General features: G+C 34.8%; 1 protein-coding gene across 3 annotated transcripts in view; it reads left to right on the top strand.

The window, feature by feature from the left end:
• MTTP (microsomal triglyceride transfer protein) overlaps positions 1 to 25,342 on the top strand; it is a 121,313-nt gene that overhangs the window by 27,749 nt on the left and 68,222 nt on the right. For 2 of the 3 annotated variants that reach the window (XM_077142719.1, XM_077142718.1), the window contains exons 1-8: positions 3,235 to 3,387; positions 9,506 to 9,693; positions 10,991 to 11,134; positions 17,099 to 17,206; positions 18,339 to 18,455; positions 18,747 to 18,886; positions 20,738 to 20,888; positions 22,977 to 23,134. In XM_077142719.1, the coding sequence (XP_076998834.1) occupies positions 3,327 to 3,387; positions 9,506 to 9,693; positions 10,991 to 11,134; positions 17,099 to 17,206; positions 18,339 to 18,455; positions 18,747 to 18,886; positions 20,738 to 20,888; positions 22,977 to 23,134 (1,067 nt within the window). In that variant the 5' untranslated portion in view covers positions 3,235 to 3,326. Of the gene's footprint in view, positions 1 to 3,234; positions 3,388 to 9,505; positions 9,694 to 10,990; positions 11,135 to 17,098; positions 17,207 to 18,338; positions 18,456 to 18,746; positions 18,887 to 20,737; positions 20,889 to 22,976; positions 23,135 to 25,342 lie in introns of those variants that run through there. The other variant, XM_077142720.1, reaches the window with a different exon arrangement.

Genomic DNA, 25,342 nt, shown 5'->3' with positions numbered 1-25,342 from the left:
TCATAAAATAAAATAAGAAGCAAACTAATCTTGACTTCACTAAGTATATATGTAAGTTTGTGTAAGGTTTAACTGACTATAATGCTTCATATCCCTATACATGTAATGTATAAATTGTAGGAGCACATAGGCATCTAGTGAAATATAAAGAAATAAAGCAGTTTCACAGTAAATTGTATTCATAATAATGACTATTCATAAAAACTTGTATTTCTTCAACAAAAGTCCTTCTCTAAGAATAACCTAGTCTGTTTGACACCATAGAAACTTAATATCTATAACTTTAAGGTATATTCCCAACAAAACAAGTTTTGTTTAGCTATTTTAGCCTTGATTTGAATACAAAACTTATGGAAATAAAGTCTCTAATCTCAATAAAGAAGATCTTAACAATTTTCAATTTTTTATATAAAAATATATTTCGGGGCGGGCCATGATGGCTCAGCAAACAGAGCTCTCGCCTGCCATTCTGGAAACCTGGGTTCTATTCCCAGTGCCTGTCCATGCAAAAAAAAAAAAAAAATATATATATATATATATATTTTTTTTTTTTTGAATGAGAATTTGCTTAACTTTAGATTTTTATATTTTATATTTCATTTTGTGGCCCTTCCTAACAAGTCTGCTCTATTTGATAAGAGATTTCAGTTCAAGGTTAGAATTCTAGAAAAGGGTTTGAGAGGGACCAGGGTAGATTCTATTTTAGACTGAAACATGGCCACAGTATTTTCAAGTACATTCAAAAAGCCTTCCTGGAGGAAATATTTTATTCCTTCTCTTGCCAAATCATCCCTACATGTCCCTTACATCATCTCATTTAGTAAGTTTTGTTCATAACAGGCTTTTTCATGAGAGTTGCCAGCAACAAGTGTTGGTTTGGTCAGAGTGGCCTTAGCCATACAGAAGTGTTTATTTTAGTTTTAGGGAAGTTTTGCAATTCATTTTCTGTAGAAAAATGCTAAGGACTTGAATCCCTTTTCTAAATCTTCCAGAAATGGGATTCAAAACAGTATGGAACTCAATCTAATTGGTTGAGGTACTCAGTCAAGTGTATCTTCTCCTAGACAGAACTAGAGGTCTACTATGATATACCCAGTTGGCCTGTTCCAACACTGGCACATTAATAACAGACAATGCTGATTTGTTACAATCCCATATAGTTAAAGTCTCACACGTAAAGAAAACCATCTAAGTTTCAGGAATAAAAGTTCTTTCTACTCTCTTTTTTTTTTTAATTTTAAAAACTTTTTATTTTGAAATAATCATAACTCAGAAGCAGTTGCAAAAATAGTATTAAGAGGTGTCAATCACTTAACTTCTCCCAGTGATATGCCTAATATAACTGTGTAGTACATTATCATAACGAGGAAGTTGACGTTGCCATGATACAGTTAACTAGAATCCAGACCTTACTCCAGTTTCACAAGTTTTTATATGCACTCATTTTTCTCCATGAGTTTTTTTTAAATTTTTTTATTGTATAATATAGTATATATGAAAAGCAAAGAAAGGAAAAAGCAATAGTTTTTTTCAAAGAAGTTACACAACAGATCCCAGAGTTTGTCATGGGCTACCATACCATAATTTCAGATTTTCCCTTCTAGCTGCTCTAGAATATAGGAGATTAGAAGGAATCAATATTTTTTTATCATCACAATCAACTTTTTTTTTTCTTGTGAAAAATAATGTATATACAAAAAAGCAATAAACTTCAAAGCACAGCATAATTAGTTGTAGGCCAGATTTCAGAGTTTGGTATGGATTACGATTCTACAATTTTATGTTTTTACTTCTAGTTGCTCTAAAAAAACTAAAAAAAAAAATACCAATTTAATGATTCAGCAATCATATACATTTGTTAAACCCTGCTTTGTCTGTACAACTCCACCATCACCTTTGATCTTTCTATCTCATTCTTTAGGGGTATTTGGGCTATAGCCATTCTGTTTCATGTGGGAAAGGGCTGTCAATAATATGGGATAGGGAGATGGAACTAGCTGATGTTTTGGAGAGGTGGGGCCCTCTAGGTTTCAGGATTTCTCTGGTCCAGGGACCCATCTGGAGTTGTAGGTTTCTGGTAAATTACCCTAGTGCATGGAAACTTTGTAGCATCTTCTATATTGCCTTAGGTGTTCTTTAGGACTGGCTGGAATGGTTTCGGCTGGATTTTGGCAAGTTATGATAGATATCAATCTGTCTATCTAGTTGGGCTATGCCCATTCTAACTTTTTCATGATGGAAGGGGCTGTTGATAATATGAGATAGGGGATTGAAGTAGTTGATGTTCTGGAAAGGCTGCCCACTCTTCATTTCAGGATGCATCTGCAGGTTGTAGGGTTCTAGAAAGTTACCCTAATGCATGGGAACTTTGTAGAATCTTGTATAATGCCCTAGGTATTCCTTAGGATTGGCAGGAATGATTTTGGTTGGGGTTTGACAAGTTATGATAGTAGCAATGTCTAACTGAAGCTTGAGTAAGACTGACCTCCAGAGTAGCCTCTCGACTCTATTTGAGCTCTCTCAGTCACTGATACTTTATTAGTTATACTTCTTTTCCCCCTTTTGATCAGGATGGAATCATTGATCTCATGATGCCAGAGCTGGACTCATCTCTGGGATTCATCTACCATGCTGCCAGGGAGACTTTCACCCCTGAATGTTATGTCCCACATTGGGGGGGTGGGCAATGATTTCACTTACAGAATTGGGCTTTGAGAAATTTATTCTATCATTTTGAAGTGATTGGTGATGGTTATAACTTAACAACTTATATCCTAAAATTCAATGTGATTTTTTGCAGTTGCATGCAAATAGTGTAAAAAGTGTAAAGCTGACTATACAAGAAATAATAAAATTCAATTAAGCTTAGCTGAATTTGAGAATCCTCATCATCTACCCATAAAGATTGTTGAAATATGAAGACAGGCAATTATTATTACGGGCATAATGATGATGATTATATATTGGGTAGAAAAGTGTGACCATTATTTTTCTCAAAATATGCCTCAGTATTTCTGCTTTAATAAGATAGACTGGCTAGCTTGGTTGAGCTCTCAAAAATGAAAACTTCCTTGATTTTCCTTAAGGAGTGAAAAAATTAAAAAGAATGAGAGACCGAAAACTGCAGCCCACCAAAGTTTAATCATTAACAGTGAGTCCTTCATTGTACTTAGGTCCTGATTTTGGAGTTTGGAATCTGACCTTTCCCCAAAGATAAGCATTGTTGTTGCAGGTTCTGAGGGGGTCAGTCCCTCGGCGGCCATCTGAAGAGTGCACTTCTCAGGGACTCTTAGCTGGGTACTGGATGCAGTAGAGGGCTAGTCAATATGATTCTTCTTGCTGTCCTTTTCCTCTGCTTTATTTCTTCGTATTCAGCTTCGGTTAAAGGTAAGTTTACATTGCCTTTGGATAAATTTTAATTTTAATCTCTAGGTGAAAAAGTGTGTGTGTGTGTGTGTGTGTGTGTGTGTGTGAGTGAGTAAATAATGAGTTTCCTATCTAAATCATCTTCTAAACCATGTAACTTTGGAATGTTTGTGAAGGCACGACTGGGTTGGAATGAAAACCAAATTCAAATTCTCACGTACATTAAGAAAACAGAGGTTCCTTTTAGTCTTCAGTCTCTTGGACTCTGTACTTCTTGCTTCAATTTCCATTCATACTCTATTTTTAAAAAAGGGGGGGGGGGCGAGATGCCAGCTAGTGTTACTTGTTGCTGTTGGCCACTCATTGAAATCTGCTTCCTCATTTGAATTGTAAAAAGAGGATTAAAAAAAAAAAAGACATCAAAAAGCAGTTCTTAAATTTCCTTCTAGTTGCTTAGCATTATGACATCAGGAAGAATTAGACCCAATGAAAAAGGCATTTGATTTACCAAAGAACTATGAATGAAATGATAAAGCATGTATTTAATTCCATTGCCATTGAAAATTGATAGACTTATAGTTGGTGAATTAAAAATAATAAAACTACATGATATAGACTTAAAGAAGACTTATTATCTTTGAAAAAATTGTTTTGCTACTTGTAGTTTCTATTTTAATATAAAACTGATGAAAAATAAAAACATAAATTGATACTCTTCAGAGGAAAACCAAACATTTTTTGAGGAACAGTTTCAAAATGCTCCATGAAATGTATTAATATGGAATCTTGTTTTTAATCAGTTGTATTTTAAAGCCCTTGGATTTTTAAATATTGCACCATGTGAAGTGATCACATTTTAGAGTCTCTCAGCCAATTGATCTAATATATAGCTGAGTATAGTAAAGTTCAATTTTTAAAACTGTTTATTCTAAGTAATAGGTATGCAATAATTCACTAAGAAACTTGTAAAACACTTTTGTGATGAAGTGGCTTTTGATCACAAAGCAGAGTTTGTCTAAAGATTTTTTTGGCATAGAAAATTTACACGTGAGGAAAAACGATCATTTTTGTTATTAGAACAATAAAAGGGAGGCTTAATTTAAATTATTTCACCTAAGCAAATCACACTCTATCTTGAACTAAACATGATATTTTTCACCAGTTTCTAAAAAGTTTAGGATTTAAAGACAGTCTTGATTTTCTGAAAATAAGAACAAAATGAAGATTTGTAAATGAGATCTGACTGAGAAGTGTTGCATGGAAAGCTTACTGTTTTATTAACTATCAGATAAACTGTTGAGAATTGGAACTATGAGTGATTTCAAAATCATAATTTCAAACTTATTGAAACAATTGATGAAAAATAATTGAGATAATATTTATTGGGGCTTCTCCTATATTCCCATTCTATAGATCAGAAAGTTGAGAAACTAAAGGTTTCCAAATAAATGCACTTATAAAGGTTTAAATCCATGCACAAACACACACACCAGTCAACAGCTTAAGATCTGACAGATAGCTACAGGTTTTTTGTGTGTATGAGCTCAGAGACAGATCCAGAGATTTAGAACCTGAAAATATGCAATTTAGGATCTGTCTTTGAGAAAAGATTACAAAAATATCTTACTTTTAATTTTACTGAAAAATAAATTCCCTGGATTCCCTTTTAGGAAGTTAGAAGGAGCCTGAGTAAGTGAGAGGCTCTAAATCTTAAGCTTCATTAGCTTCCTGGCACAAGCTGCTTATGTCATCTTGGACTTGATAACCTTTTGTAGTATATGGACTTCTTGCCCTCTGTAAAGTTTGACATTTAATTAGCAAACTACTTGTGAAGGGTCCACCTTACAATTGGGCCATCTAAATTTTGGGATCCCACGTATTGTTTCAAAACTCTTCTCATAGCTTAAATTACACTTGTCAAATGTAGCTATGTGACAAATCTCCAGATTTATGATGAGGGCAGGTTGGAATATAAAGACAGAAGAGAATAAAGGGGCTAGGATTAGTATGGAGGAAGGTCTATTTAGAAGAGATATGCTGAATGTGGACATTTTAAAGACTCAAGTTTTTACTACTTTTTCATAATTATACTTTGTGTTGGTTTGTCTAGTCTAGTGCCTTCTTTGGGTTTTCTTTTAGGACTTTAACTTTTAACCCACACATAAACTTCCTATGTAATATTGTCACTTTAAAACCTGAACCATTCCTTCACTTCCAGTCTTTCTTTGTCTCTGGCCCAACCCTAGCTTTTCAGTCCATTCTCATTAATCACCTTTCAGTTCTTTTACACATATTTACTTTCGGTTCTTTTTTTCTTCTTCTTCCTTACCCTTCATCTTACTCTTTTATTTCTAATTTTATAGTTTTCTGTTAGATTGCTAAACTCCATTATCTATCACCCTTATCACCATATCACCATTACACTTCTCTTTCAGCCTCACCTTTAACTTACCTCTCCTTTGTCTTCTAAGCCAAATAACTGCTATTGAGTTCATCTAAATTTTATCAATGAACATTTAAAGACATTTCTTAAAAAGTTCAAAACTAAAAGTTTTGGCATTTAAGTACCTTAAAAAAATTCATAATGAACTTGAGGGTAAATTTTAAAAGGTATTGACTGCTTTTTGGCTACAATTAATTAGATGGTTTTGCCTAACATTGTTTCTCACAAAATGTCTTTATGTAACTCTAATGGGCAACACCCTACAAAGGAAATTGTCAACAGTATAAACGGAACAGAATCAAGTTAAATCTCCATCCCCATTGCCCTGTGTTGCCAGATCTCTAAATTACATTTTAAAAGAGCCATTTTAACTGTATCTCCTATTGAAAGAGGTAGGGAAAAATTCTAGGAGAACGAGGCCATTCTTTCCCATGTTTCATCACTTCCGTGTGACAGTCAAGAGCTGCAAAAGAATGAACTGCATGATAGTTAAAAAAAAAAAAAATCTCAAAAATGTTTTTACATGTATTTTAAAGACGCTGTCACATCGCCTATAATGCTTGGATGTCAATAAACTTAAACATCAAACTCCGCATAATGGCTGCTACATTAGGTTGACTGCTGAGTTTCAATTCAATCACTTTCTGTCAAAGATCAGAATAATGGCTGCCTTTCAGGAATATATAAGACAATATATATTTTCTTTCATGCTGTATGTGGAATTTGAGAAGCGCCAGAAAAGAAGTCCTCCCTGGCCAAAATATCTTTCCTGTCCAGGACAGCCAGTATTTGAACTTGCAGCAGAGTCCCTGCATAAAATACAGAAAAGAGGGAGATAGGGAAGACTTTCTACCTATTGTATCTCGTACCTCAGGTTCTGACTGAGTTGGTGCTTAAGCACAGACTGCTTTGTGTAAATATACATAGATACCCACTCCCACACTTCTCTCTCCTGGCTCTTCTTGGTTCCTATTAAATAGCTTGTCCTTCTCTGAGGGGCATAAACCTCCCTGGCAATGTGGGACAGAAATCCTAGAATGAGCTGGGACTCAGCATCAAGAGATTGAGAAAACCTTCTCAACCCAAAGGGGGAAGAAAGAAATGAAACAAAAATAAAGTGTCAGTGGCTGAGAGATTTCAAACAGAGTGGAGAGTTTATCCTGAGGTTATTCCTATGCATTATATAGATACCCTTTTTCAGTTTATGGTGTATTTGAGTGGCTAAAGGGAAATACCTGAAACTGTAGAGCTGTTCCCCAGTAGCCTTGTTTCTTGAAGATGATTGTATAAAGATATAATGTTTACAATGTGAGTGTGTGATTGTCAAAACCTTTTGTCTGATATTCCCTTTATCTAGGGTATGGACAGATGAGTAAAAAAATCCGAATAAAAAAATAAACAAATAATAGGGGGAACAAAGGTTAAAATATACTGGGTAGATGGAAATACTAGTGGTCAATGAGAGGGAGGGTTAAAGGGTATAGTATCTATGAGTTTTTTCTTTTTTCTTTCTATTACTTTTTCTGGAGTAATGCAGATGTTCTTAAAAAATGATCATGTGATGATATTGAGAGCCATTGATTGTACACCAAGTATGAAATGTTTGTATGTTAAGAATGTGTTTGTATGGTGTTTTGTCAATAAAAATATTTTTAAAAAATAGCTTGTCCCTTGTCAAGATCATGTCACTCTTTCAGCTAAACACTGTGGTTGTTTCTCATCTCATTCAGAGCCAAATTCTAAGCCCATGCAAATGTTTTCCCCACCTTTCTTTACCGCCCCATAAATACCTACTTGACTTCATCTCCTATTGCTGTGTTTTTCATTCAGTACCCGCCTCTCTAACCTCCCTGCTATTCCTTTCTGCCTCTCTTCTGTGTCTCCATCACACCTGCCTTTCCACATCTCCACATGCTATTCCCTCTGCAGGGAATGCTGTTCCCACAGATATCCACATGGCTAGCCTAAAGCCTTTGCCCTGATTATTATCTTTTCACAGGGGCCTATCCCTCAGCATCCCTATTCCCCTTCCTGGTTTCATTTTTCTTCATTAGCACTACTAGCATCCTATATAATTAATGTATTTACTTGGTTTTTCATTGTTATTTCCCCCTCATTTATATGTAGACTGCATAAGGGTATCTGCTTGTTAAATGATATAGGCCCAAAGACTAGAATAGTTCCCCATACATCTTTGTGAATTAATTTTCCATCTCATTCCCTAGAAATGGAAAATAATTCAACCTCATGTTTTAGAGCAGAAGAGTAAAAGCATAGTTTCTGGAGCTGGGCCCCCTGGATTTGAATCCTGGCTCCACCACTCAACTATTTGTGGGGTGCTTAGGTAAATTGTATAATATCTGTGCTGCTCAGTTTCCTTATCTATTACATGATGATGATAACAGTACTTACCCCATTAGTTTTTTTGTGAAGATTAAATGATTAATACAGATAAAACTTTTGGAACAGCTTATTAGATGTAATGTATTATGACCATTTTTTTCTCTGGACAGGAGGTGCTACGGTAGGTTGCGGAGACAATGGAAAAGACTGTTTCTATGTAGAGTCTAAAGGCTTCAGAGGTTTACTTAATTTTTTGGTTTTGCAAAAGAATTTTACTTCCTTTGTCAGCTGTCTCACTTCCGGCCTAGTAATCCCAACCTTTTTTCCTGCACCCCTACTGCCTTCCACTATACCGCCTCTTCCCCTGCCCTCCCATCAGCGTAAGTATACATCCTGAGGAGGAAATACAAGTTATGATTGCCTACTCTATATAGTTAACTAGGCAATGCAACCTCATTAGCAATGAGGAAAAACGTATTCTGAAATCTTTTTTTGCCTATCTCCTGAAAAACATAGAGAGAAAATAAACAAAAAAAGTTTGCATGACCATAACTCTTCAAGCCTTCTGTGGGAAAGACTTGATACTACTCCCTTACATTTATCTGAGATAAGTTACACTGAATTAAAGAGAATGAACTAGTCCATATATCAATTTTCTTGGCTCACAATACTGACTGTATATTGTTAGGTATTAAATTGTTACCTCCAAATTTAAGCCTATGCCAAGATTTATCTTTATCTAATAAAAGATCATTTTATAAGGCTCAGCTAATTTAACTTTACATATGTATGGCCCTGAACTGAATTTTTGTACCAAAAATTTGCTAGTTAATAGAGAGCCTTGCATTGGAGAGAAATTCATTAACCAAATTAAGAAATAGAACTGCCTTTTAACCCTTAAAATTACTTTAGCATTGACCTTTTTGCATTCAAATAAAATGCTAATTCAAATGGTTCAGATTGATTTTATAAAGCAATCTCTGACAGGACCTCTACTTGTAATCCTATTCACAAAACTAAAAGTGCTACAATGGCATTTCTTTTAAAAATGTTCTATAGTTTAACCAAGATAATATTTAGATAGACAATCTGATTATTGAGTAAGGATACAAACTAAGGTCTTCTGAAATGAGAACTTGTTTGTTGGTTTACCTATTTATTTATTTTTTCAAGGCAATAATTTAAGTAGATGGAAAAGTAGAATCATTCCTTTATTCCGCTAATATTTACCAAACTTACACAGGGCACCACCGAGCTAAACAGCAAGGAGTGCACTGATAACAAGATAGCACAGTCCCTAGCCTGATGAGTGCCTTACAGCTAAAACTTTACTTATATCATTTCTTTATGCAGGTCACACAACTGGCCTCTCATTAAATAATGACCGGCTATACAAACTCACATACTCCACTGAAGTTTTTCTTGATCGGGGCAAAGGAAAACTCCATGACACTGTGGGCTATCGAATTTCATCCAATGTGGACGTTGTCTTACTTTGGAGGAATCCTGATGGTGACGATGACCAACTGATCAAAATCACGGTGGGCATTTTTTACCAGACAAATGCAAAAATTAAATGTCAGCAAAGTTTGTGAGAAGTATACCATTCAATATCACTTGGTTGTGCTCTTGGTTATATCTATCCATTCAGTTTGCTTATCTTTCACTGAAATATGTAGATCTATAATTTTGAAGTTTTTGCTAATCAAAAATTATCTGACTTTTCCAAATTGTTGAAGTAGGTGAAAGAAGGCACATGCTAGTGATTAACAGGTACGTATACAATGTCCAGTTTCGTCTGTTGACATTGAACTAGAATCCACTCAAATTATTCTGGGAATGAGAACTGTAGATCTATGTCATGAAAGAAAAAAAACAATTGAAATAACTCTAACTGAGAGAGGGGGATCATTAGGAGGTGCCTAAGTTCCTTGATACAACAGGTAGAATTATCAATGAGGAAGTAAACCTATTCCATATACTTCTTGAGGAAGAAACCAGGGGCTGCCATTAGTTAAGTCAGTCACAATGTGTTTAGAATTTACATGTTGAGAAAGAAGGTCAAATTAGATGACCTCTGGGGCCTTTTCAAACTTTAAGATACTGTGATTCCATATTTGATTTGTCAAGAGCATAAGGCAATAGTTTCTTTTAGTGAGTTGATTGTTTTTCTTCCTGTTAATATGAAATAGGTACCTAGGACCAAGTACTTGGAACAAAGTTTGTTCTGTTATAACCAATAAGTAACTGCTGATGCACTACATAATAACGTGTCATTGCAATAAATTTACCAAGATCTTTACTTCTTTGGATGTCTCTAATAACTGTCATATTTTCCAAATTGGAGCAAAACTTCATCATCCACCATGCTGAGTCATTTCTCAATAGGATAATAAACTGTTCTGCAGAAAACAGGTTCTTCTTTGTTCAGTAATTACACTGTTATCATTGATTTTATATATATACAGATGAAGTAGAATGGAACAGCATTCTTGCCAAACAGATGGTATAGAATGTAAAGAGAAAATCAGGCAGACAGGAACAGTTCAGAATGAATGAAAAGAGTGACATTGAATAGGATCCTCATATTCAGGTCATGTTATTATAAGCTTGAAGTTATAGATTACATTAAATATCAATATTTTTACCTGATTCAATTACCTAATTTTTAAATTCCTTCTCTATTCTCTAATGGTTAGGTACTATGATGCATGTATTGAGAAATGGCAGAAGAAATTATTGCCTCACTCTGTCCATTTTTTTACCATTTTATTTTCTAAAGACTCTTGTGGAAATGGACATGAGAGTTTTCTAAAAGATTTCTTTCCATGACTCTAGATAATGGACGTAAATGTTGAGAATGTAAATCAGCAGAGAGGAGAGAAGAGCATCTTCAAAGGAAAAAATCCACCTAAAATCATAGGAAAGGAAAACCTGGAAGCTCTGCAAAGACCTGTGCTCCTTCATCTAGTTCATGGAAAGGTAATTTTGAATGTCACACATCTTTTTTTTCCAACTTTGTACTTTTCTTCCTTCTTATAGATATTTTGAGGTGATCATAGTGTCACTACTTTTATGATAAATGGAAGTCTTACAAGAACAAATAAGCAGAAGTTGCAATTAAATATTTCAGAAGTAAATCAAGACACCAAATTCCCTTATATTTTCTAGCTATTTAATATTTCCTATTTTTATGAAAGCCTTTATAGTAAAATCAAGTACTTATTTACTGACGTGAGGCATTATTAAAGGTGCGTCCTGTGTCAAATTAGGAAGGATTGTAAGGATAGTGGAATAAAGTAAGTCATTACAGCATGGTTGGATAAGTTCAAGAAAGTAGACAAATGATAATGAAATCATCCAACTTGGGTAAATGATAGTAACTTGTTATGAGAATATGAACATCCAGCAAAAGTTCACGCCTTTGAAAGGACATGGCATTTTTAAGGGAAAATAGATTTTTTAAAAAGCATTTAGAGATTAATTAAACATTATATGACTGAAAAATATTGTATGCATTAAAATAATGAGTGAACAAACTTTTATAATATCCATTTGGAAATTTTCTACTCAGAAAATTCTGTAAGGGTAAATTATTTATGTTTTGATTCTAGTCCACTGAAATGGTCTTTATATATTTGGAACTGAGAAGAACAATGATCAGTGAATTATTAGTCATTACACATGAGGGTTTATGAAAATAAAGATATTGTATTGACATATAAAAATGAATCAGTGGGGGTGCAAGGGTAGTTCAGTGATAGAATTCTCACCTGCCATGCGGGAGACCCGGTTTCGATTCCCGGTCCATGCACTCCCCCCAAAATAAAGCAAACAAGCAAAACAAACAAACAAATAAAAAAAAATTCAGTGAATGACGCTGCAATGACAAGATAGTCACATGGAAAAATAATGAAATGTGACCCTGCCATATAGCATACAAAAAAAAAAAAGAATCAGTAAATATGAGATCTCTATTTTAGGACTCACAAAGTGAGCATTATAGTTACAATTTTACGCAACTCCAAAATTAAACTCTCACATTCAAAATAAAGATGAAAAAAAAAACTTCAAAATGTAAATTCCAGATACCTAATCTCTTGCTAATCATGATGCACATTTTAAAATAAAGTATTAAAAATGGACTTGCAAGAAACAATCTTGTGTTATCACCTCTCCTACAAGCAAATATGAATCACCATCTTTGGGAATGCTTTTTCTTCCTTCTCCACTTTTGTCAAAATACTTACCATGTCTCAGGCTTTGCTCATAGCCCCTGTTTTTCTAAAGTTCACATCATTCTAGTCAACTAGAAAAAACTATCCCTCTTTAGAACTCTGTTAGCACTTTGTATCTCACTTATGATCCTTCTCATTTTCCTTTTGGTCATTTGTGTTCATCGCTGGCTTGTGGTTTTTGGCAGAGAAAATTCCCATTCCCCTTTAAATTACAGCCCCTCCACCTCCCCTCCACTACCATCGGTCCCCATAACATCAAGAACTGTGCCTTGCAATGACTCAATTGATATCCTGTGTAGCTCTTCCCAACATCCTCCCAAACTTTACAGTCCCCTGGGCTTATTTCTATGGAAATATTTATCATGGTGTATTGGATCCTCTAATTGTCTGCCATTCACATTCAGAGTTAGCTTCTTGTGTACTGCAATTGAGCCTTTATCTCTGTATACACAACATCTTGCTTTTGGTGGGGACTCAGTTTGTTCATAAAATAAATAAATGAACAAATAAGATTACATTGGGCTAAAGTGCATTAGATTTTGAGAAAGATTTTGCTTATGGTTTGCTTAATAATAGCAAAAATCTACTGAACATTTACTACAAATGTACAGGCTCTGAGTGAAGACCTTGCATGAATTATCTCTTTGTATCCTCATAACAGACCTCAGAAAAAAATACCGTATAATCCTCCTCTTGTAATAGATGTGGGAACAAAGTCATGAGAAATTAAGAAACTTTCCAGGGTTACACAACTAGCAAGTGGTGGATCTGGAATTTGAAACAGAAGGTCTAATTTCAGAGGATTTGCTTGAAGTCTCTATGTTATACCATCTTCTAGTGGGAAAATATTTGAGAAAGTATCTGCCTCTTTGGTCGACTTGTTATAATTCTTATTTCATTCTTTACTGTATCTGTAAACTCACTTTATTTGCATATGACACAATTTCATTAACATGAAATACTTTTATTTTTTTCTCTGGGCTTCCAATGTGGCAAGATGCTTGTGCCCATAAAATATTAATTGCATTTATTATAGCTTAATGACAACCAGCTGAGTGCAAAGTCTTTTGTTACACAAAAAGTCTCAATGTCCTCACTGTCCAAAGGCTGGAATGGAGCTGCCACATCATTATTTCTGTGACTCCAACATGCCAATTCTAAACGAGTAGTGATTTGCGATGAATTAGTGTAGCCACAGGTTAAAGTACATCATGGTATCTTTCAAATTATATGATAATGTACTTGGAAAAAATATGACCCAGGAGACTAAAGAAGATATGTGAAGTTTTGAGCCACATCACTGTCAGAAAGATCATTACTTAAACTATCATTTCAGTTTACTATGGGGGACATTACGGGGAGACTGGCTACACTGTTGATCAGCAATTTTCTTAGAGAATATATTCTACCCCAAGCTCAAATTTAGTTTTTCTCCCTGAAGTTTCTGTGATTTGTTCATCAGTATATATATATTTTTTTCATTTATATGTTTGTATGTATTTATAGAATATATATAATGTGGTCGTCTGAAAGGACAGAGACCCCATATTAAGATCTAATGTTTACATTTTAAAAGAATGCCCATGAAAATACTTAGATGAATATTCTTGTTGCACAGGTTCTTTTTTCCATGCCCACTCATCTCCCCTGCATAAGTGTTTCAGCATGACTCCAGTTTTGTCTACAAATCGTAAAGTACGTTGGAAACATGACAGTTATCTGCTTAAGTTTATTAGCACTGACAAGTGTAGGATGCTTCAAGCTTTGGTGTGGATTCTTTACAGGCCTGAGATGCTCATCTGATTAACTGGATAATTACCAGATTTCATTTCTGGTTTGGGCTGTCTATAATGATTAAATTAATCCCATGGCTGCTGAGGTTGCCCTTTATTTGGTATTGTTTCTAGATATTGATTTGCTCTTTAAATTTGGTAGTGTGACAGATTCTACACATGCTGACGCTGAAAGAAAAGTGACACTTTGAAGGCCTTCTAATTTCTCATTTATTTCATTTGTTTGTTTTCCAGTGTGCCATTTTCAACTAGACTCTGTCAACTCATCAACTAATTCCTGTTTGCTGGGATCCTTTTATCTGCTTTATTTTTGCTGGTTGGCCAGTTGATGGAATTTTTCCTCTTCTTATTCTTAAAGAATGTATAAATTAAGGAAATCTATAGAGAGGCATATTCTTTTTCTAACGAAACTGAATAATGCTGACTGACTTCAAGGGGAATAATTTCAAGGGGGTCCATGAAATTATTTGGCTGGAAGTAGCACTGCTTCTCCTTACTTATAACACTCCCTAGCTTCCTCTTCATTTTGGTTTCCTTGGGTTAAAAGGCTTAGTTTGTAACCAGGTTGTGTCTGCTCCTGCTCTCTGGAGGCACTGGGGACTGTGAATTTAGATGAGTTCCATGCTCGCAGATGTCCAGAATTCATTTCAGTACTGAATGAAGTAATCAGCTTTATGGCCCGAGTATAATAAAACTTAGTTCCTATTGCCACATAATGAATTTAGGATTATTGCTGTGACCAACACACGAATTGAACTGCAAAGTTCTGACTTTTTTTTTTTTAATCACAAACTAGCTCAATTCTAACACAGTTTTGAAATGTAGATAATGTGAGATCCACTTTTGATCTCATCAGCCTGCACTAAAGGAACAGAATTTAGACCTCACAGATAGTAGTCTATAAAAAGTAGAGATTTGTCCTCTAGAGTGACAATAAAAACTGATAGAATGATGTGTGTGAAGATTTCTCAATAAAAATATTTTTAAAAAACTATCTGAAAGAATGAAGAAAAAAAGATAAAGATTTTCTTTCTGTCTCCAAGTTTACATCATTCAGCCTGCCAGACTAAAAAAAGGGGGAGTGGGGGGCTCTGACACAACTTTTTTAGTGACTTAGAGCTCAAGATCAAAATTTGATTCATGCAAGGGGCCCAGTAATAGAAGAGGCCTTGAACGAAATTCAAAGGTTAAATCTGAGAACCAGATTTCCTGAAATTTTAGGTAAAACTTTATATAGTTCAGATACATTTTGTAGCCTGGGAGGAAAATGAGCAGAATGATGACATGACATATTTTCCCTACCTAATGACACTTCTTGCCTTTAAAGTACTTAAGACTCAGGCCAAGAAGTCATGGGTAGTAGGCATGTGTGCATTGTCACCATGTGAACAATTCAACTCTTCAAGCTCAAGTGATCCAGTTAGAACCTCTGATAGTCATTATAATCACGAAGAAATCATACTCGCAATTATTTTGCAAAGGAAGTTGTGCTGTGACTACTAAAGAAAGAAGACCCAGCTTACAAAATAGAACATAAGAAATTCAGAGTTGGGGCTGAGAAGTTGCCAGTGAGTTGTTTTAGAACATGATACCATAGATTTACAGACGCTGTGGTCAGTATTCCAGTTCCCTTTTAACTGGGACAAACACTATTCCAACATTTATAGGTTCATCCAGTGAAATGATTAAAATTGATCACCAGTTAAGGTACCCAGTAAATATGTTGCCAGGCCGAGTCTATGTAGAAAGTAAAAATAGGGACTTGAGTGAGCTATTTGGATCCTTTGGGCAAAATATTCTCTGTTTCTGAGACATTATAGAGTTGTTCTATGGGCTAAATTATTCAGACTGGTATTAATTGAATTATTTTGATAATTGCTGAGCTCCCTGTTTCACTTTGAGATGTCATGGTTACTTTTAAAGAGAAATAGGAAGGCCGTCAGGATATTTCTGGTAGAAATACCCAGCTATAATTATCATAGATCTTTTGGAATTTTTACAGGGAAGATATATGTATCTATGCTGTATTTCTAAATCATGAGATGCAAATGGAGTTAATACAAAAGGAAAACAGCAGGTTCTTTCTGGAAAATTCTCTTTGTATTTTTATCTTTGTTTCTTATAAACATGAACTAAATTATCAAAGTAGTATAAGACATTGTTATCACTCCTGTACCTGTAAATATTAAAGATGAGGCAAAGCTAAGAGGAGCTGTTCAAATTCCTATTGCTGCCAAATCAGCAATCCACATCCTCCCCCATTTTAACTTTTTCTTCCCTGCTTTCTAAAAAAAGCACCCCAAAGCTGTATCTAGGGTATGTATTGCAGCAGTAGCAATCTCAACCTCAAATCGTCCAACCTTCTCTATCTCCTTTTAACCAAGACCAACATGACTGTTATGTAGGGTGAGAACAAGACATCATTGTGGATGTCCATGGATATCATGGCTATGCCTGGGACCTTGTCATCACGTTTATAGGCTGTGCCATCTCAGGGTTCTCAAGGATGGTGATTGCTATTCTCTTCCAAAAATGTTTTTTCTTCACCATTATTTTATAACTTGGCTAGTTTTTGTTTCAATCAGGGTTACAGAATGATCCTGATTTCTCTTCTTTGAGCAATCCTTCTTTTTTTTCACAGAAATCCTAGCTTTTTCCCTTCCCTATATCAGCCCATAATATTTAGAACCTTCACTACCGGGCTCCCCTAATTTCATATTTTGGTGGCCTAGCTACTTAGGAATTTAAATATCTTCTTTTCACAAATAAAGAAATGCCAACTTTGGAGTAACAATTAATTCTCCTTCTCCCAGAATTAATAGAAGTGAGGACCTGACCTTTCCTCCCACTTGTTTAACCAAATCTGATAAATGATGCATTTTTACTTCATTTGTGTTTGTCCTTTTTTCCCCTAGGTCAAAGAGTTCTACTCATATCAAAATGAACCAGTGGCTATAGAAAATCTCAAGAGAGGCCTGGCTAGCTTATTTCAGATGCAACTGAGCTCCGGAACCACCAGTGAGGTACCACTAACATTAAGGATTTGGCATCATATTTGGCTATAAGATTATCAAATATTTATATGAATTTCTATTTGTAGATATTCAGTAAAAGAGTTGCTACCATGGTAATGCTCAGAAAAGGAGTATCAAATGGCCAACTCTCATTTACATATAAAATAATTGCTATTTACCTCAATATTTTATTTTTCAAATACAGGCTAAAAGGAATTAGAGTCAGTTATATTAAGGGGGTCCAGAGAATAACTGAATGTTAGAGATGCAGAAAACCTTGGAGATAATTCTAGTAGTTCCCAGACTTCACCATGCACTACTGTTCCATGCAGAGTTCATTAAAAATATAAATTCCCTGCACTCACCCCAGAGATTCTGATTTAGTAAATTAGGGAAGACCTGAGCTTACATTTTAACTTACTTCATAGAAGTATGATAATTTGTGGAACCGCTGGTCTGTAGTAATCCCCCTCATTCTATAGATGAAGAAACTGAAGTTAAACTAGAAACATTAAGTGACTCATCTAGGATCACATCTGGAGTCAAGGGCACAGCTGAGGTTGGAGTCCAAGTTTCTGAATCTGAATCTAGCTAGCCCAATAGTCAGGTGAAAAAATCTAACCACAGGCTGGGCCAAGGGAATGTTGGTTAGTGTATTAGAATAAAAACCAGTGTGGTGCTGGCAGTGACTTTAGGAAAAGCTCAGAAAAGCTAAGCAGAGTCTGTATTGGACGTGTTTCCCTAAACTCAGATTTTTGATATGACTAATAATGAGTAGAATTAATATCTAGTTTTCTAGGAACTTCTGTTGTGCTCAGTTAGTCGAAGTTAAACATGCACATACCCACCTCCACACACACACAAAGCTGAGATAACAGCATCAAAAGTCAACTTCCTTTGTCGCACAATCAACCATTTATCAGATTTCATTTATCACCAGGCCATTAGTTCAATTCTTATTGGGCATTAGAGAGAAGTAGGGAATCCTGTGTTATTCTTACAACAGTAAGTAGGTACTACTAAGAATCAGCCAAGAGGATGACAAAGAATCCACATGCTACGATTTTCAAGCCATTTCCCATTAGAATTCCAACAGTCCAAGAGAGAATCTCAAACATTATATTCATACTTTTCTTTTTAGGTAGATATCTCTGGGGACTGTAAAGTGACCTACCAGGCTCATCAAGACAAAGTGACCAAAATTAAGACCTTGGATTCCTGCAAAATAGCAAGGTCTGGATTTACTACCCAAAATCAGGTATGTTCAATATAATTTTCTTTGAGACATTCAAAGGATTATATTTTGCAGAAACTAATTGAAAATGATAGAAGAATAAGGTAAGACTAAATAACAGAATATAATTTGGGAACATTTATGTTTTTTTAGATTATAGTTTCACACATAAATGAATAGACTGTTGCAGCTGAGGGTCATGGGGAAAGGGTGGGGAGAAAGCTGTATTGAAGAGTAAAAGATAACTTGTTATTTAACTTCATTCAGAAATAAGAACTATTTGTTATAAATAGGTTTGCTTGTTTGTGCATGTAGGTCTTGGGTGTTAGTTCAAAAGCTACATCTCTCACTACCTATAAGATAGAAGACAGTTTTGTTGTAGCTGTGCTCGCAGAAGAGACACGTGCTTTTGGGCTGAATTTCCTAAGAACTGTTGCAGGCAAGATCGTATCAAAGTAAGATAATGCTAATTTTTAAATTTTCTTTGCTATTCTTTATTATATTATCATACTTTGTTTTAAAGTAGATATTTATATATACATTGTGCTTCTTCATTTTGACTATGGACTCCTTGAAAATAGTAAATAGATATTGTATTCCTCATATCTTCTACAATAATACATTATACATAATAAATATTTAACTTTAAAAGTAAAATTTAATTAAAAATCAGTAGTTTATTGAATAGAATTTAAATTTTTAAAAGCCACACAATATGATTGATTCTGGTGCATTTTCTAATTTCTCTGTCAAATGTTTTTAATGTTAAGGTAAAAAATGGTGGCATTTACATTTTCCCCCCTTCAAAGTTTTTTTTTTCTTTTTTTAAGAAATACATAACAAGATCCATAGTAAAGAGATGTGCCTGAATTTTTTTGTGATTTATAACATTAAATAGTCAAGCCTGTTTTTTCAATTTGAGAAAAATTTTTTGGTTGGAATACTTCACACAGGATTAAGAACTGGAATTTCAAATCTAAGAGTATGTATTATTTTCAGAAAAGAATATTTTCTAGCATTCAACATATATACTTTATGCGATAGCTTCTTAGACATTTCTTCTGAAGAAGCTCTAATGTCAGAAGTGAATGGCTTCAGAATCTTGGCAGAAATGCTCCAAACTAAAAATGCTTGAAATTTTACTGAAATCTCGTATGGAGTAAAATTTTGCATTTTACCTCATACTATATATTGTTTTCATATATTTTCACATGAAATAAATTTTAACTTTCTAATTTTTTTTTATTTATTGAATGTTTCTTATGTGTACATTGCTATAGGCATGTGATATAACTACTTCCATTTTATATACCAGGAAACTGAAGCATAAAGAGGTTAAAAAACCACCCCCCCAAAAAAATTTTTTTTAGTTATTTATCAGGTCTATCAGTTTTCCATTGCTCTGCAATATACCACTCAAAATTTAGTGAAGTAAACAATAACTAATTTTTAAAAAAATTTTCTCATAATTCTGGGTTTGGTTCAGTCCAGCTAAGCATATCTTGCTCAGGGTCTCTTACACAATTGTGGGCAGTCACTGGCCGTGGCTGGAATTATTCAAAAGTGGCTCCCTCACCCATCTGGTGCCTGAGATGGGAGATGAATAATTGAGACTCCTCACATATCTCTCCTTATCTCCATGTGGCCTCTTGGCAAAGTAGCTTCAGAGTAGCCAGACTTCTTAAATGGCAGCTCAAGGCTCCAATGGCACATGTCCTGGAAGATCTCCAGATGAAAACCCAAATTCTCTTTTATGACTGAGCCTTGAGAGTCAGAGTGTTATTTCCAATGTCCTTTTTTAAATGTGGCGGTCACATACTCCTGCCCAGCATCAAGGAGAGGGACATAGACTGCCTCTCAATGGTTGGGTGACAAAGTTCTGGAAGATCATGTGAGACAAAAATACTGGGGCAATTTTTGAAAAAAAAATTTCCTGTCTTGGTTAATGAAGTGGTATGTGGTTGTGTAGAAGACATTTTCAGAACACTGAGCTAGAATTTTAAAAAGTCATACATCACTTATCTCATTCATCATACAGGCCAATTTTCTGTATTCTCTTGTCATAATATTTTGAAAATCCAAACTTAACACTCCAAATCTTTAAATAAAATTATTGTTCTAGGAAGCCTGCATAATTATCTTGAGTTTTTTTTTTTTTTTTAGGTACCTCTGGAGATATTATAGCTTGAAAGATATGACCTCATACAAATTGAGAAAATTAGTATCTTGTTTGTAAAAGAAAGGCAATTAGTATTTTGCTCACTCAAATGTTGATAATGCGATATTTCTCTTCTGTGGTTATGCAGGCAGAAATTAGAGCTGAGGACAACTGAAACAGGCCCAAGAATGATACCTGGAAAACAGTTTGCAGCAGTAATTAAAGGAGTTGATTCAAAGTACAAGGCTGTTCCCATTGTGGGACAGGTCTTTCAGAGCAAGTGTACAAGATGCCCTTCTGTAAGTGTGAACAACCTCGTTATATAATGAATGGGAATACTCATGGCTTAAAACTCTGTTTTCCTGGTGTCTCCACTGGAAGCTTCAGTTCATTCTATGAAGAAAGTTTATAAAGAGCTACCAGCCACCACTGAGTTGTGAGGAGAGTCACCTAACAGTATGCATCTGACATGGCCTGTGATATGGCAAAAATGAACAATTACCACCCACTCACCTCAAACCAAAGACATTATGATTTAATGGCAGCTTTTAAAAATGTAGCACCTAGAATGTAGGGAGATAAACATCTGTTGAAATTTGGGTAAGCGTGTGCTGTCAAGAGATGGTATGGGTCTGAATCCTAAAATCCCCCTAACGATGTTTCGCAGGTGAGATCCTTTACTAAACTCATTCTATGGAGTACTGTTAGGAGGACTAAATGGGGAGCCAAACACTCTGCCTAAGTTAAGGAATATTTCTTTACTGGGTCCCAACCTCCCCTACATTACAGCCAGTGTAATATCTGCAAGGCAAAGTGTAGATCATCTTGTAATATTTTAATCCAAGAAAAAGCAATTTCATTTATTACATGAATCAGAAATGATACATTGCCACAGAAATGACTTTAGGGTCCAACATTTTCTAATGCTTAACCTCTTGTTGGGAGAGCGAACCCTTGGCTTCGTACTCTGCAAAATACTACCAGAAATGCTCTTCCCTTGGGACGTTATTGGTGTTCACAAAAATAGAATCATCAAGAAGTAATTTCTTAATTTGCTTAAAGTATAAGGCACTGGTAATTTATTGCCAGTTTCTCAAATTTACTGAATCTAATCAAGGGGAAAACAAAAGGCAAGAAAAATCTTCGTCTGAAACTTTATTTTTTCTTTTGTTTTTATTCTATATGTTATTGAATGTTCTGAGGGAATTTTCTAATGTCATATGAGTTGGAAATTATTTAGAACATTGAATCATGAAGTTTACGATCTTGTTTTATGCTGCAAACTATGTTTCTCCCCTCATAGTTATTAAACATTACAAATCATCTAAGATGTTTGATAATTATTTCTTAGTTATTGTAGGAAGGTTTTAAATCATTAAGAAATTTGATTTCCCAAATTTAGTATGATGTCACTTTTGCAACTATGTAAAGCAAAAATAAACAAATAAATAAATTGAATTCACATTGACAGTCTCTCTGCCCTCAGAAATGACCCTATAAATCTTTAGCTAAGAAAGCTAGAATATTGCTTTGGAATAGCCTGTTATGATTAGATAACCAAAGGTTTGGAAAAGAAAAAAATATGTGTCTATTGCTTATTAGAGGGAAGGAATAAGTTAAAACCCATAGTCTGATGACTAGCCAGAATTAGAGGTAGGAAATTGCAGACAATATGTAACACAATCTTTACAACTAGGGAAGAAGTGGTAAATTATGAAAAATATCTTCTTCTGCTTGATTCAATGTCGAGAGATGTCACTATTTAAAACAATTTGCTATTTTTAAAACCACAGTAAAATAAGAGCCATGTGAGTGAAAATAATCCTTATCTAAATACTACTTAGCATAGATATTATGTAAGTACTGAACAATTCATACACAACAATTTTAAAACACAGCATTTCATACCAAAAATGCAATTGAGATATTACAGGGAACTCACATCAATTATTTTAAAAAATGATTTTCAGTGAAGTTCAGGAAAATTAGAAACTTGGGGTAATTTTTCTGCAGTTTTGATTCCCCTCCCCACCCTCCTAAACTATCCTACTGTTAATTGAAATTCTGCAGTTTCACTATGACCCTGTAACCACAGGACAACCTATGCACCCAGAAATGAGTTAACTTTTGCCTGAGGTGCTTCAAGCTAAATAAAGTAGTAGACAAAGGCGGGCCTCTCACAGATGGATGTACAGGGGTTAGCAGGCCTCCTCTGCCTCTGAGAGTTATATGGGCAGGAGGCTCAGGTATGTGGATGTAAGATAGATATAGAAAGCTCTCTTGCTTGACAGATACAAGGGAAAATTTCTTTCTGGGGAGAATATCTTTTGTCAATGTGGATGTTGAGAATTGTGAATGGGGTGTGAACCTGCCACTCTGTTTTGCAGCTTGCAGAGCACTGGCAGGCCATCAGAAAACATCTGCAGCCTGACAACCTCTCCAAGGCCGAGGCTGTCAGAAACTTCCTGGCTTTCATTCAGCACCTCAGGACAGCGAAGAAGGAAGAGATACTCCAAATACTAAAGACTGAAAACAAGGAAATACTGTAAGTCCCACGGCATTGTATGGGGTTGTCTGTAGCAAAACAGTGCTAAGTTGCTGTTTATTATTAATCAAAAAAGACCCCTTTGAAATACCTGAAACTGTGGAACTGTATTCTTGTAACCTAGATCCTTGAAGATGATTGTGTAACCCTGTAGCTTTTACAATGTGATCGTGTCATTGTGAAAACCTTGTGTCTGATGCTCCTTTTATCTGGGATATGGACAGATGAGTAAAAACAGTAAGGATAACAGATAAATAAATAATAGGGACAGATAAGGATTTTAAAAAAAGGTAGATTGAAATACTAGTGGTCAATGAAAGGGAGTGATAAGGAGTATGGGTTGAATGAGTTTATTCTTTTTCTTCTTATTTATTTTTCTGAGGTGATACAAATGTGCTAAAAATGATCATCTCAATAAAGCTATTAAAAAAATAAAGACCCTTTTAAACTAACTGTCCCTACTCTAAATCAATTATTTTGTTTTTCTGATTTCATCAAATAGTTATACCACAGTACAGTAATTTAGTACAGTTATAAGTTTTCAGCAGGGACATAGAGTATCTTTTTTTTTTCCCATTACTTTCTCTCTTTCTTCCTTTTTTGGTGTTTATGAGTTAAATCAGGACTGAGAGCAGGGCTTCCCATGGCACTGTGGGGCATATGCTGCCTCACTGTTTTAGAAATCATGACCCTGAAGCTATAAATTTACGTTTGAAAAGATTTCAGAGTTGATTAAAAGACAAGAAGAGAGTATGTCTGCTTCAGTTGAAAAATTGATTTCATTAAAGATATAATGGTTATCCCCATCGAAACCAAGTTTTATAAAAAACTAAGAACTGAGATAAATACCCAAAAGAAACAAGAGAGAAGAACTCCCTACATTTTAAAATTTTTGCTGAAAGTGTGATTCATTTTACATTTGTAAGAGAGTGAGGTAATTCTCAAAGTCACTAGGTCTGTGAACACAAGTTACTGGACTACAAAATTAACCAAATTCATCAGCTGTATGATGACAGTTATCCTAATTGATGTCACAGATCATGGCCCAATTCATTTGCCAAGTGGTAGAAAGTAGCCATTAACATAACCCAGTAGTGGAAACTGGCCTAGTTGCAAACACACACATGCACACATAGAGCAACAGCAGCAATTCAGTGAGTTCAAAGGACTCAGCTTGCCTGAAAGGAGAGAATTAAGCTTTTTTCTGAGAAGTCTGTTTACTATTGATTGCAGTTGTTATTTACCCGCCTTTATGACATAACTAACCACACATTGTTTACTCACTTCAAAAATAAATGTTTAAACTGGAAGTTGAAAAAATGCAAAAATCATGAATTCCCAGGCTCTGTTTTAATGATAGAACTTTAAAATATATTAGTAGAGTGTTTTGTCTTAATAGCATAGGTAAAAATATTTGAGAAAAAAAGTGCAAAACTTAGCTTTTAATTTAGAATAGTGATTATGCTAAACCTTGGCTTTGTCTGTTTCCTAAAAATATTTTTAAATTTATTTATTAATTAAAAAATTAAGAAACAAAATAAAACATCAACATACATAATCAGTAATTCACAATATCATCACTTAGTTGCATATTCATCATTTCTTAGAACATTTGCATTAATTCAGAAAAAGAAATAAAAAAACAAGAGAAAAAGAAATAAAATGAACACAGGAAAGAAAAAAAAAAAGATTGTGCCTACCATAACCCTTACCCCTCACTCTCATTGATCACTTGCATTTCAAACTAAATTTATTTTAGCATTTGTTCCCTTTGTTATTTATTTTGTTTCCTGAAAATTTTAAGGCAGCAATATTTGGATATCTGAATGCTGTAATTTCTAAATCAGATTATTTGGGACTATACTGTACCATATCGTATGTAGCCTAGTGTAGTAAAAAGGACGCTGCACTGAAATCAGAAGACTTCCAATAGCAGTTCCTATAGGCAAGTCATATACATCTAGCCTCATTGAATCAGTCTTACTTTCAGCATCTGTAAAATAAGGTTCATAATCCCTCCTCTTTATTGTTGGGTAGTGAAAAGTTGCATGGTAGAATGCAACATTTCAAAAGTGTCTGTTGTCCGTATCCTGTAATTGCAAGAGTTTAGCAGATACACCATGAGGAAAGGATCCCGTGAGCAACCGAATTTGGAAAGCACTGGGTTCAGTCAAATTGCATAGTTCTCTTTGCTGCAAACATTTTCAA

This window comes from Tamandua tetradactyla, chromosome 24, assembly GCF_023851605.1.
Source record: "Tamandua tetradactyla isolate mTamTet1 chromosome 24, mTamTet1.pri, whole genome shotgun sequence".
In the NCBI taxonomy this organism is placed as follows: domain Eukaryota; kingdom Metazoa; phylum Chordata; class Mammalia; order Pilosa; family Myrmecophagidae; genus Tamandua; species Tamandua tetradactyla.
This window is presented reverse-complemented; position numbering and strand designations above follow the sequence as displayed.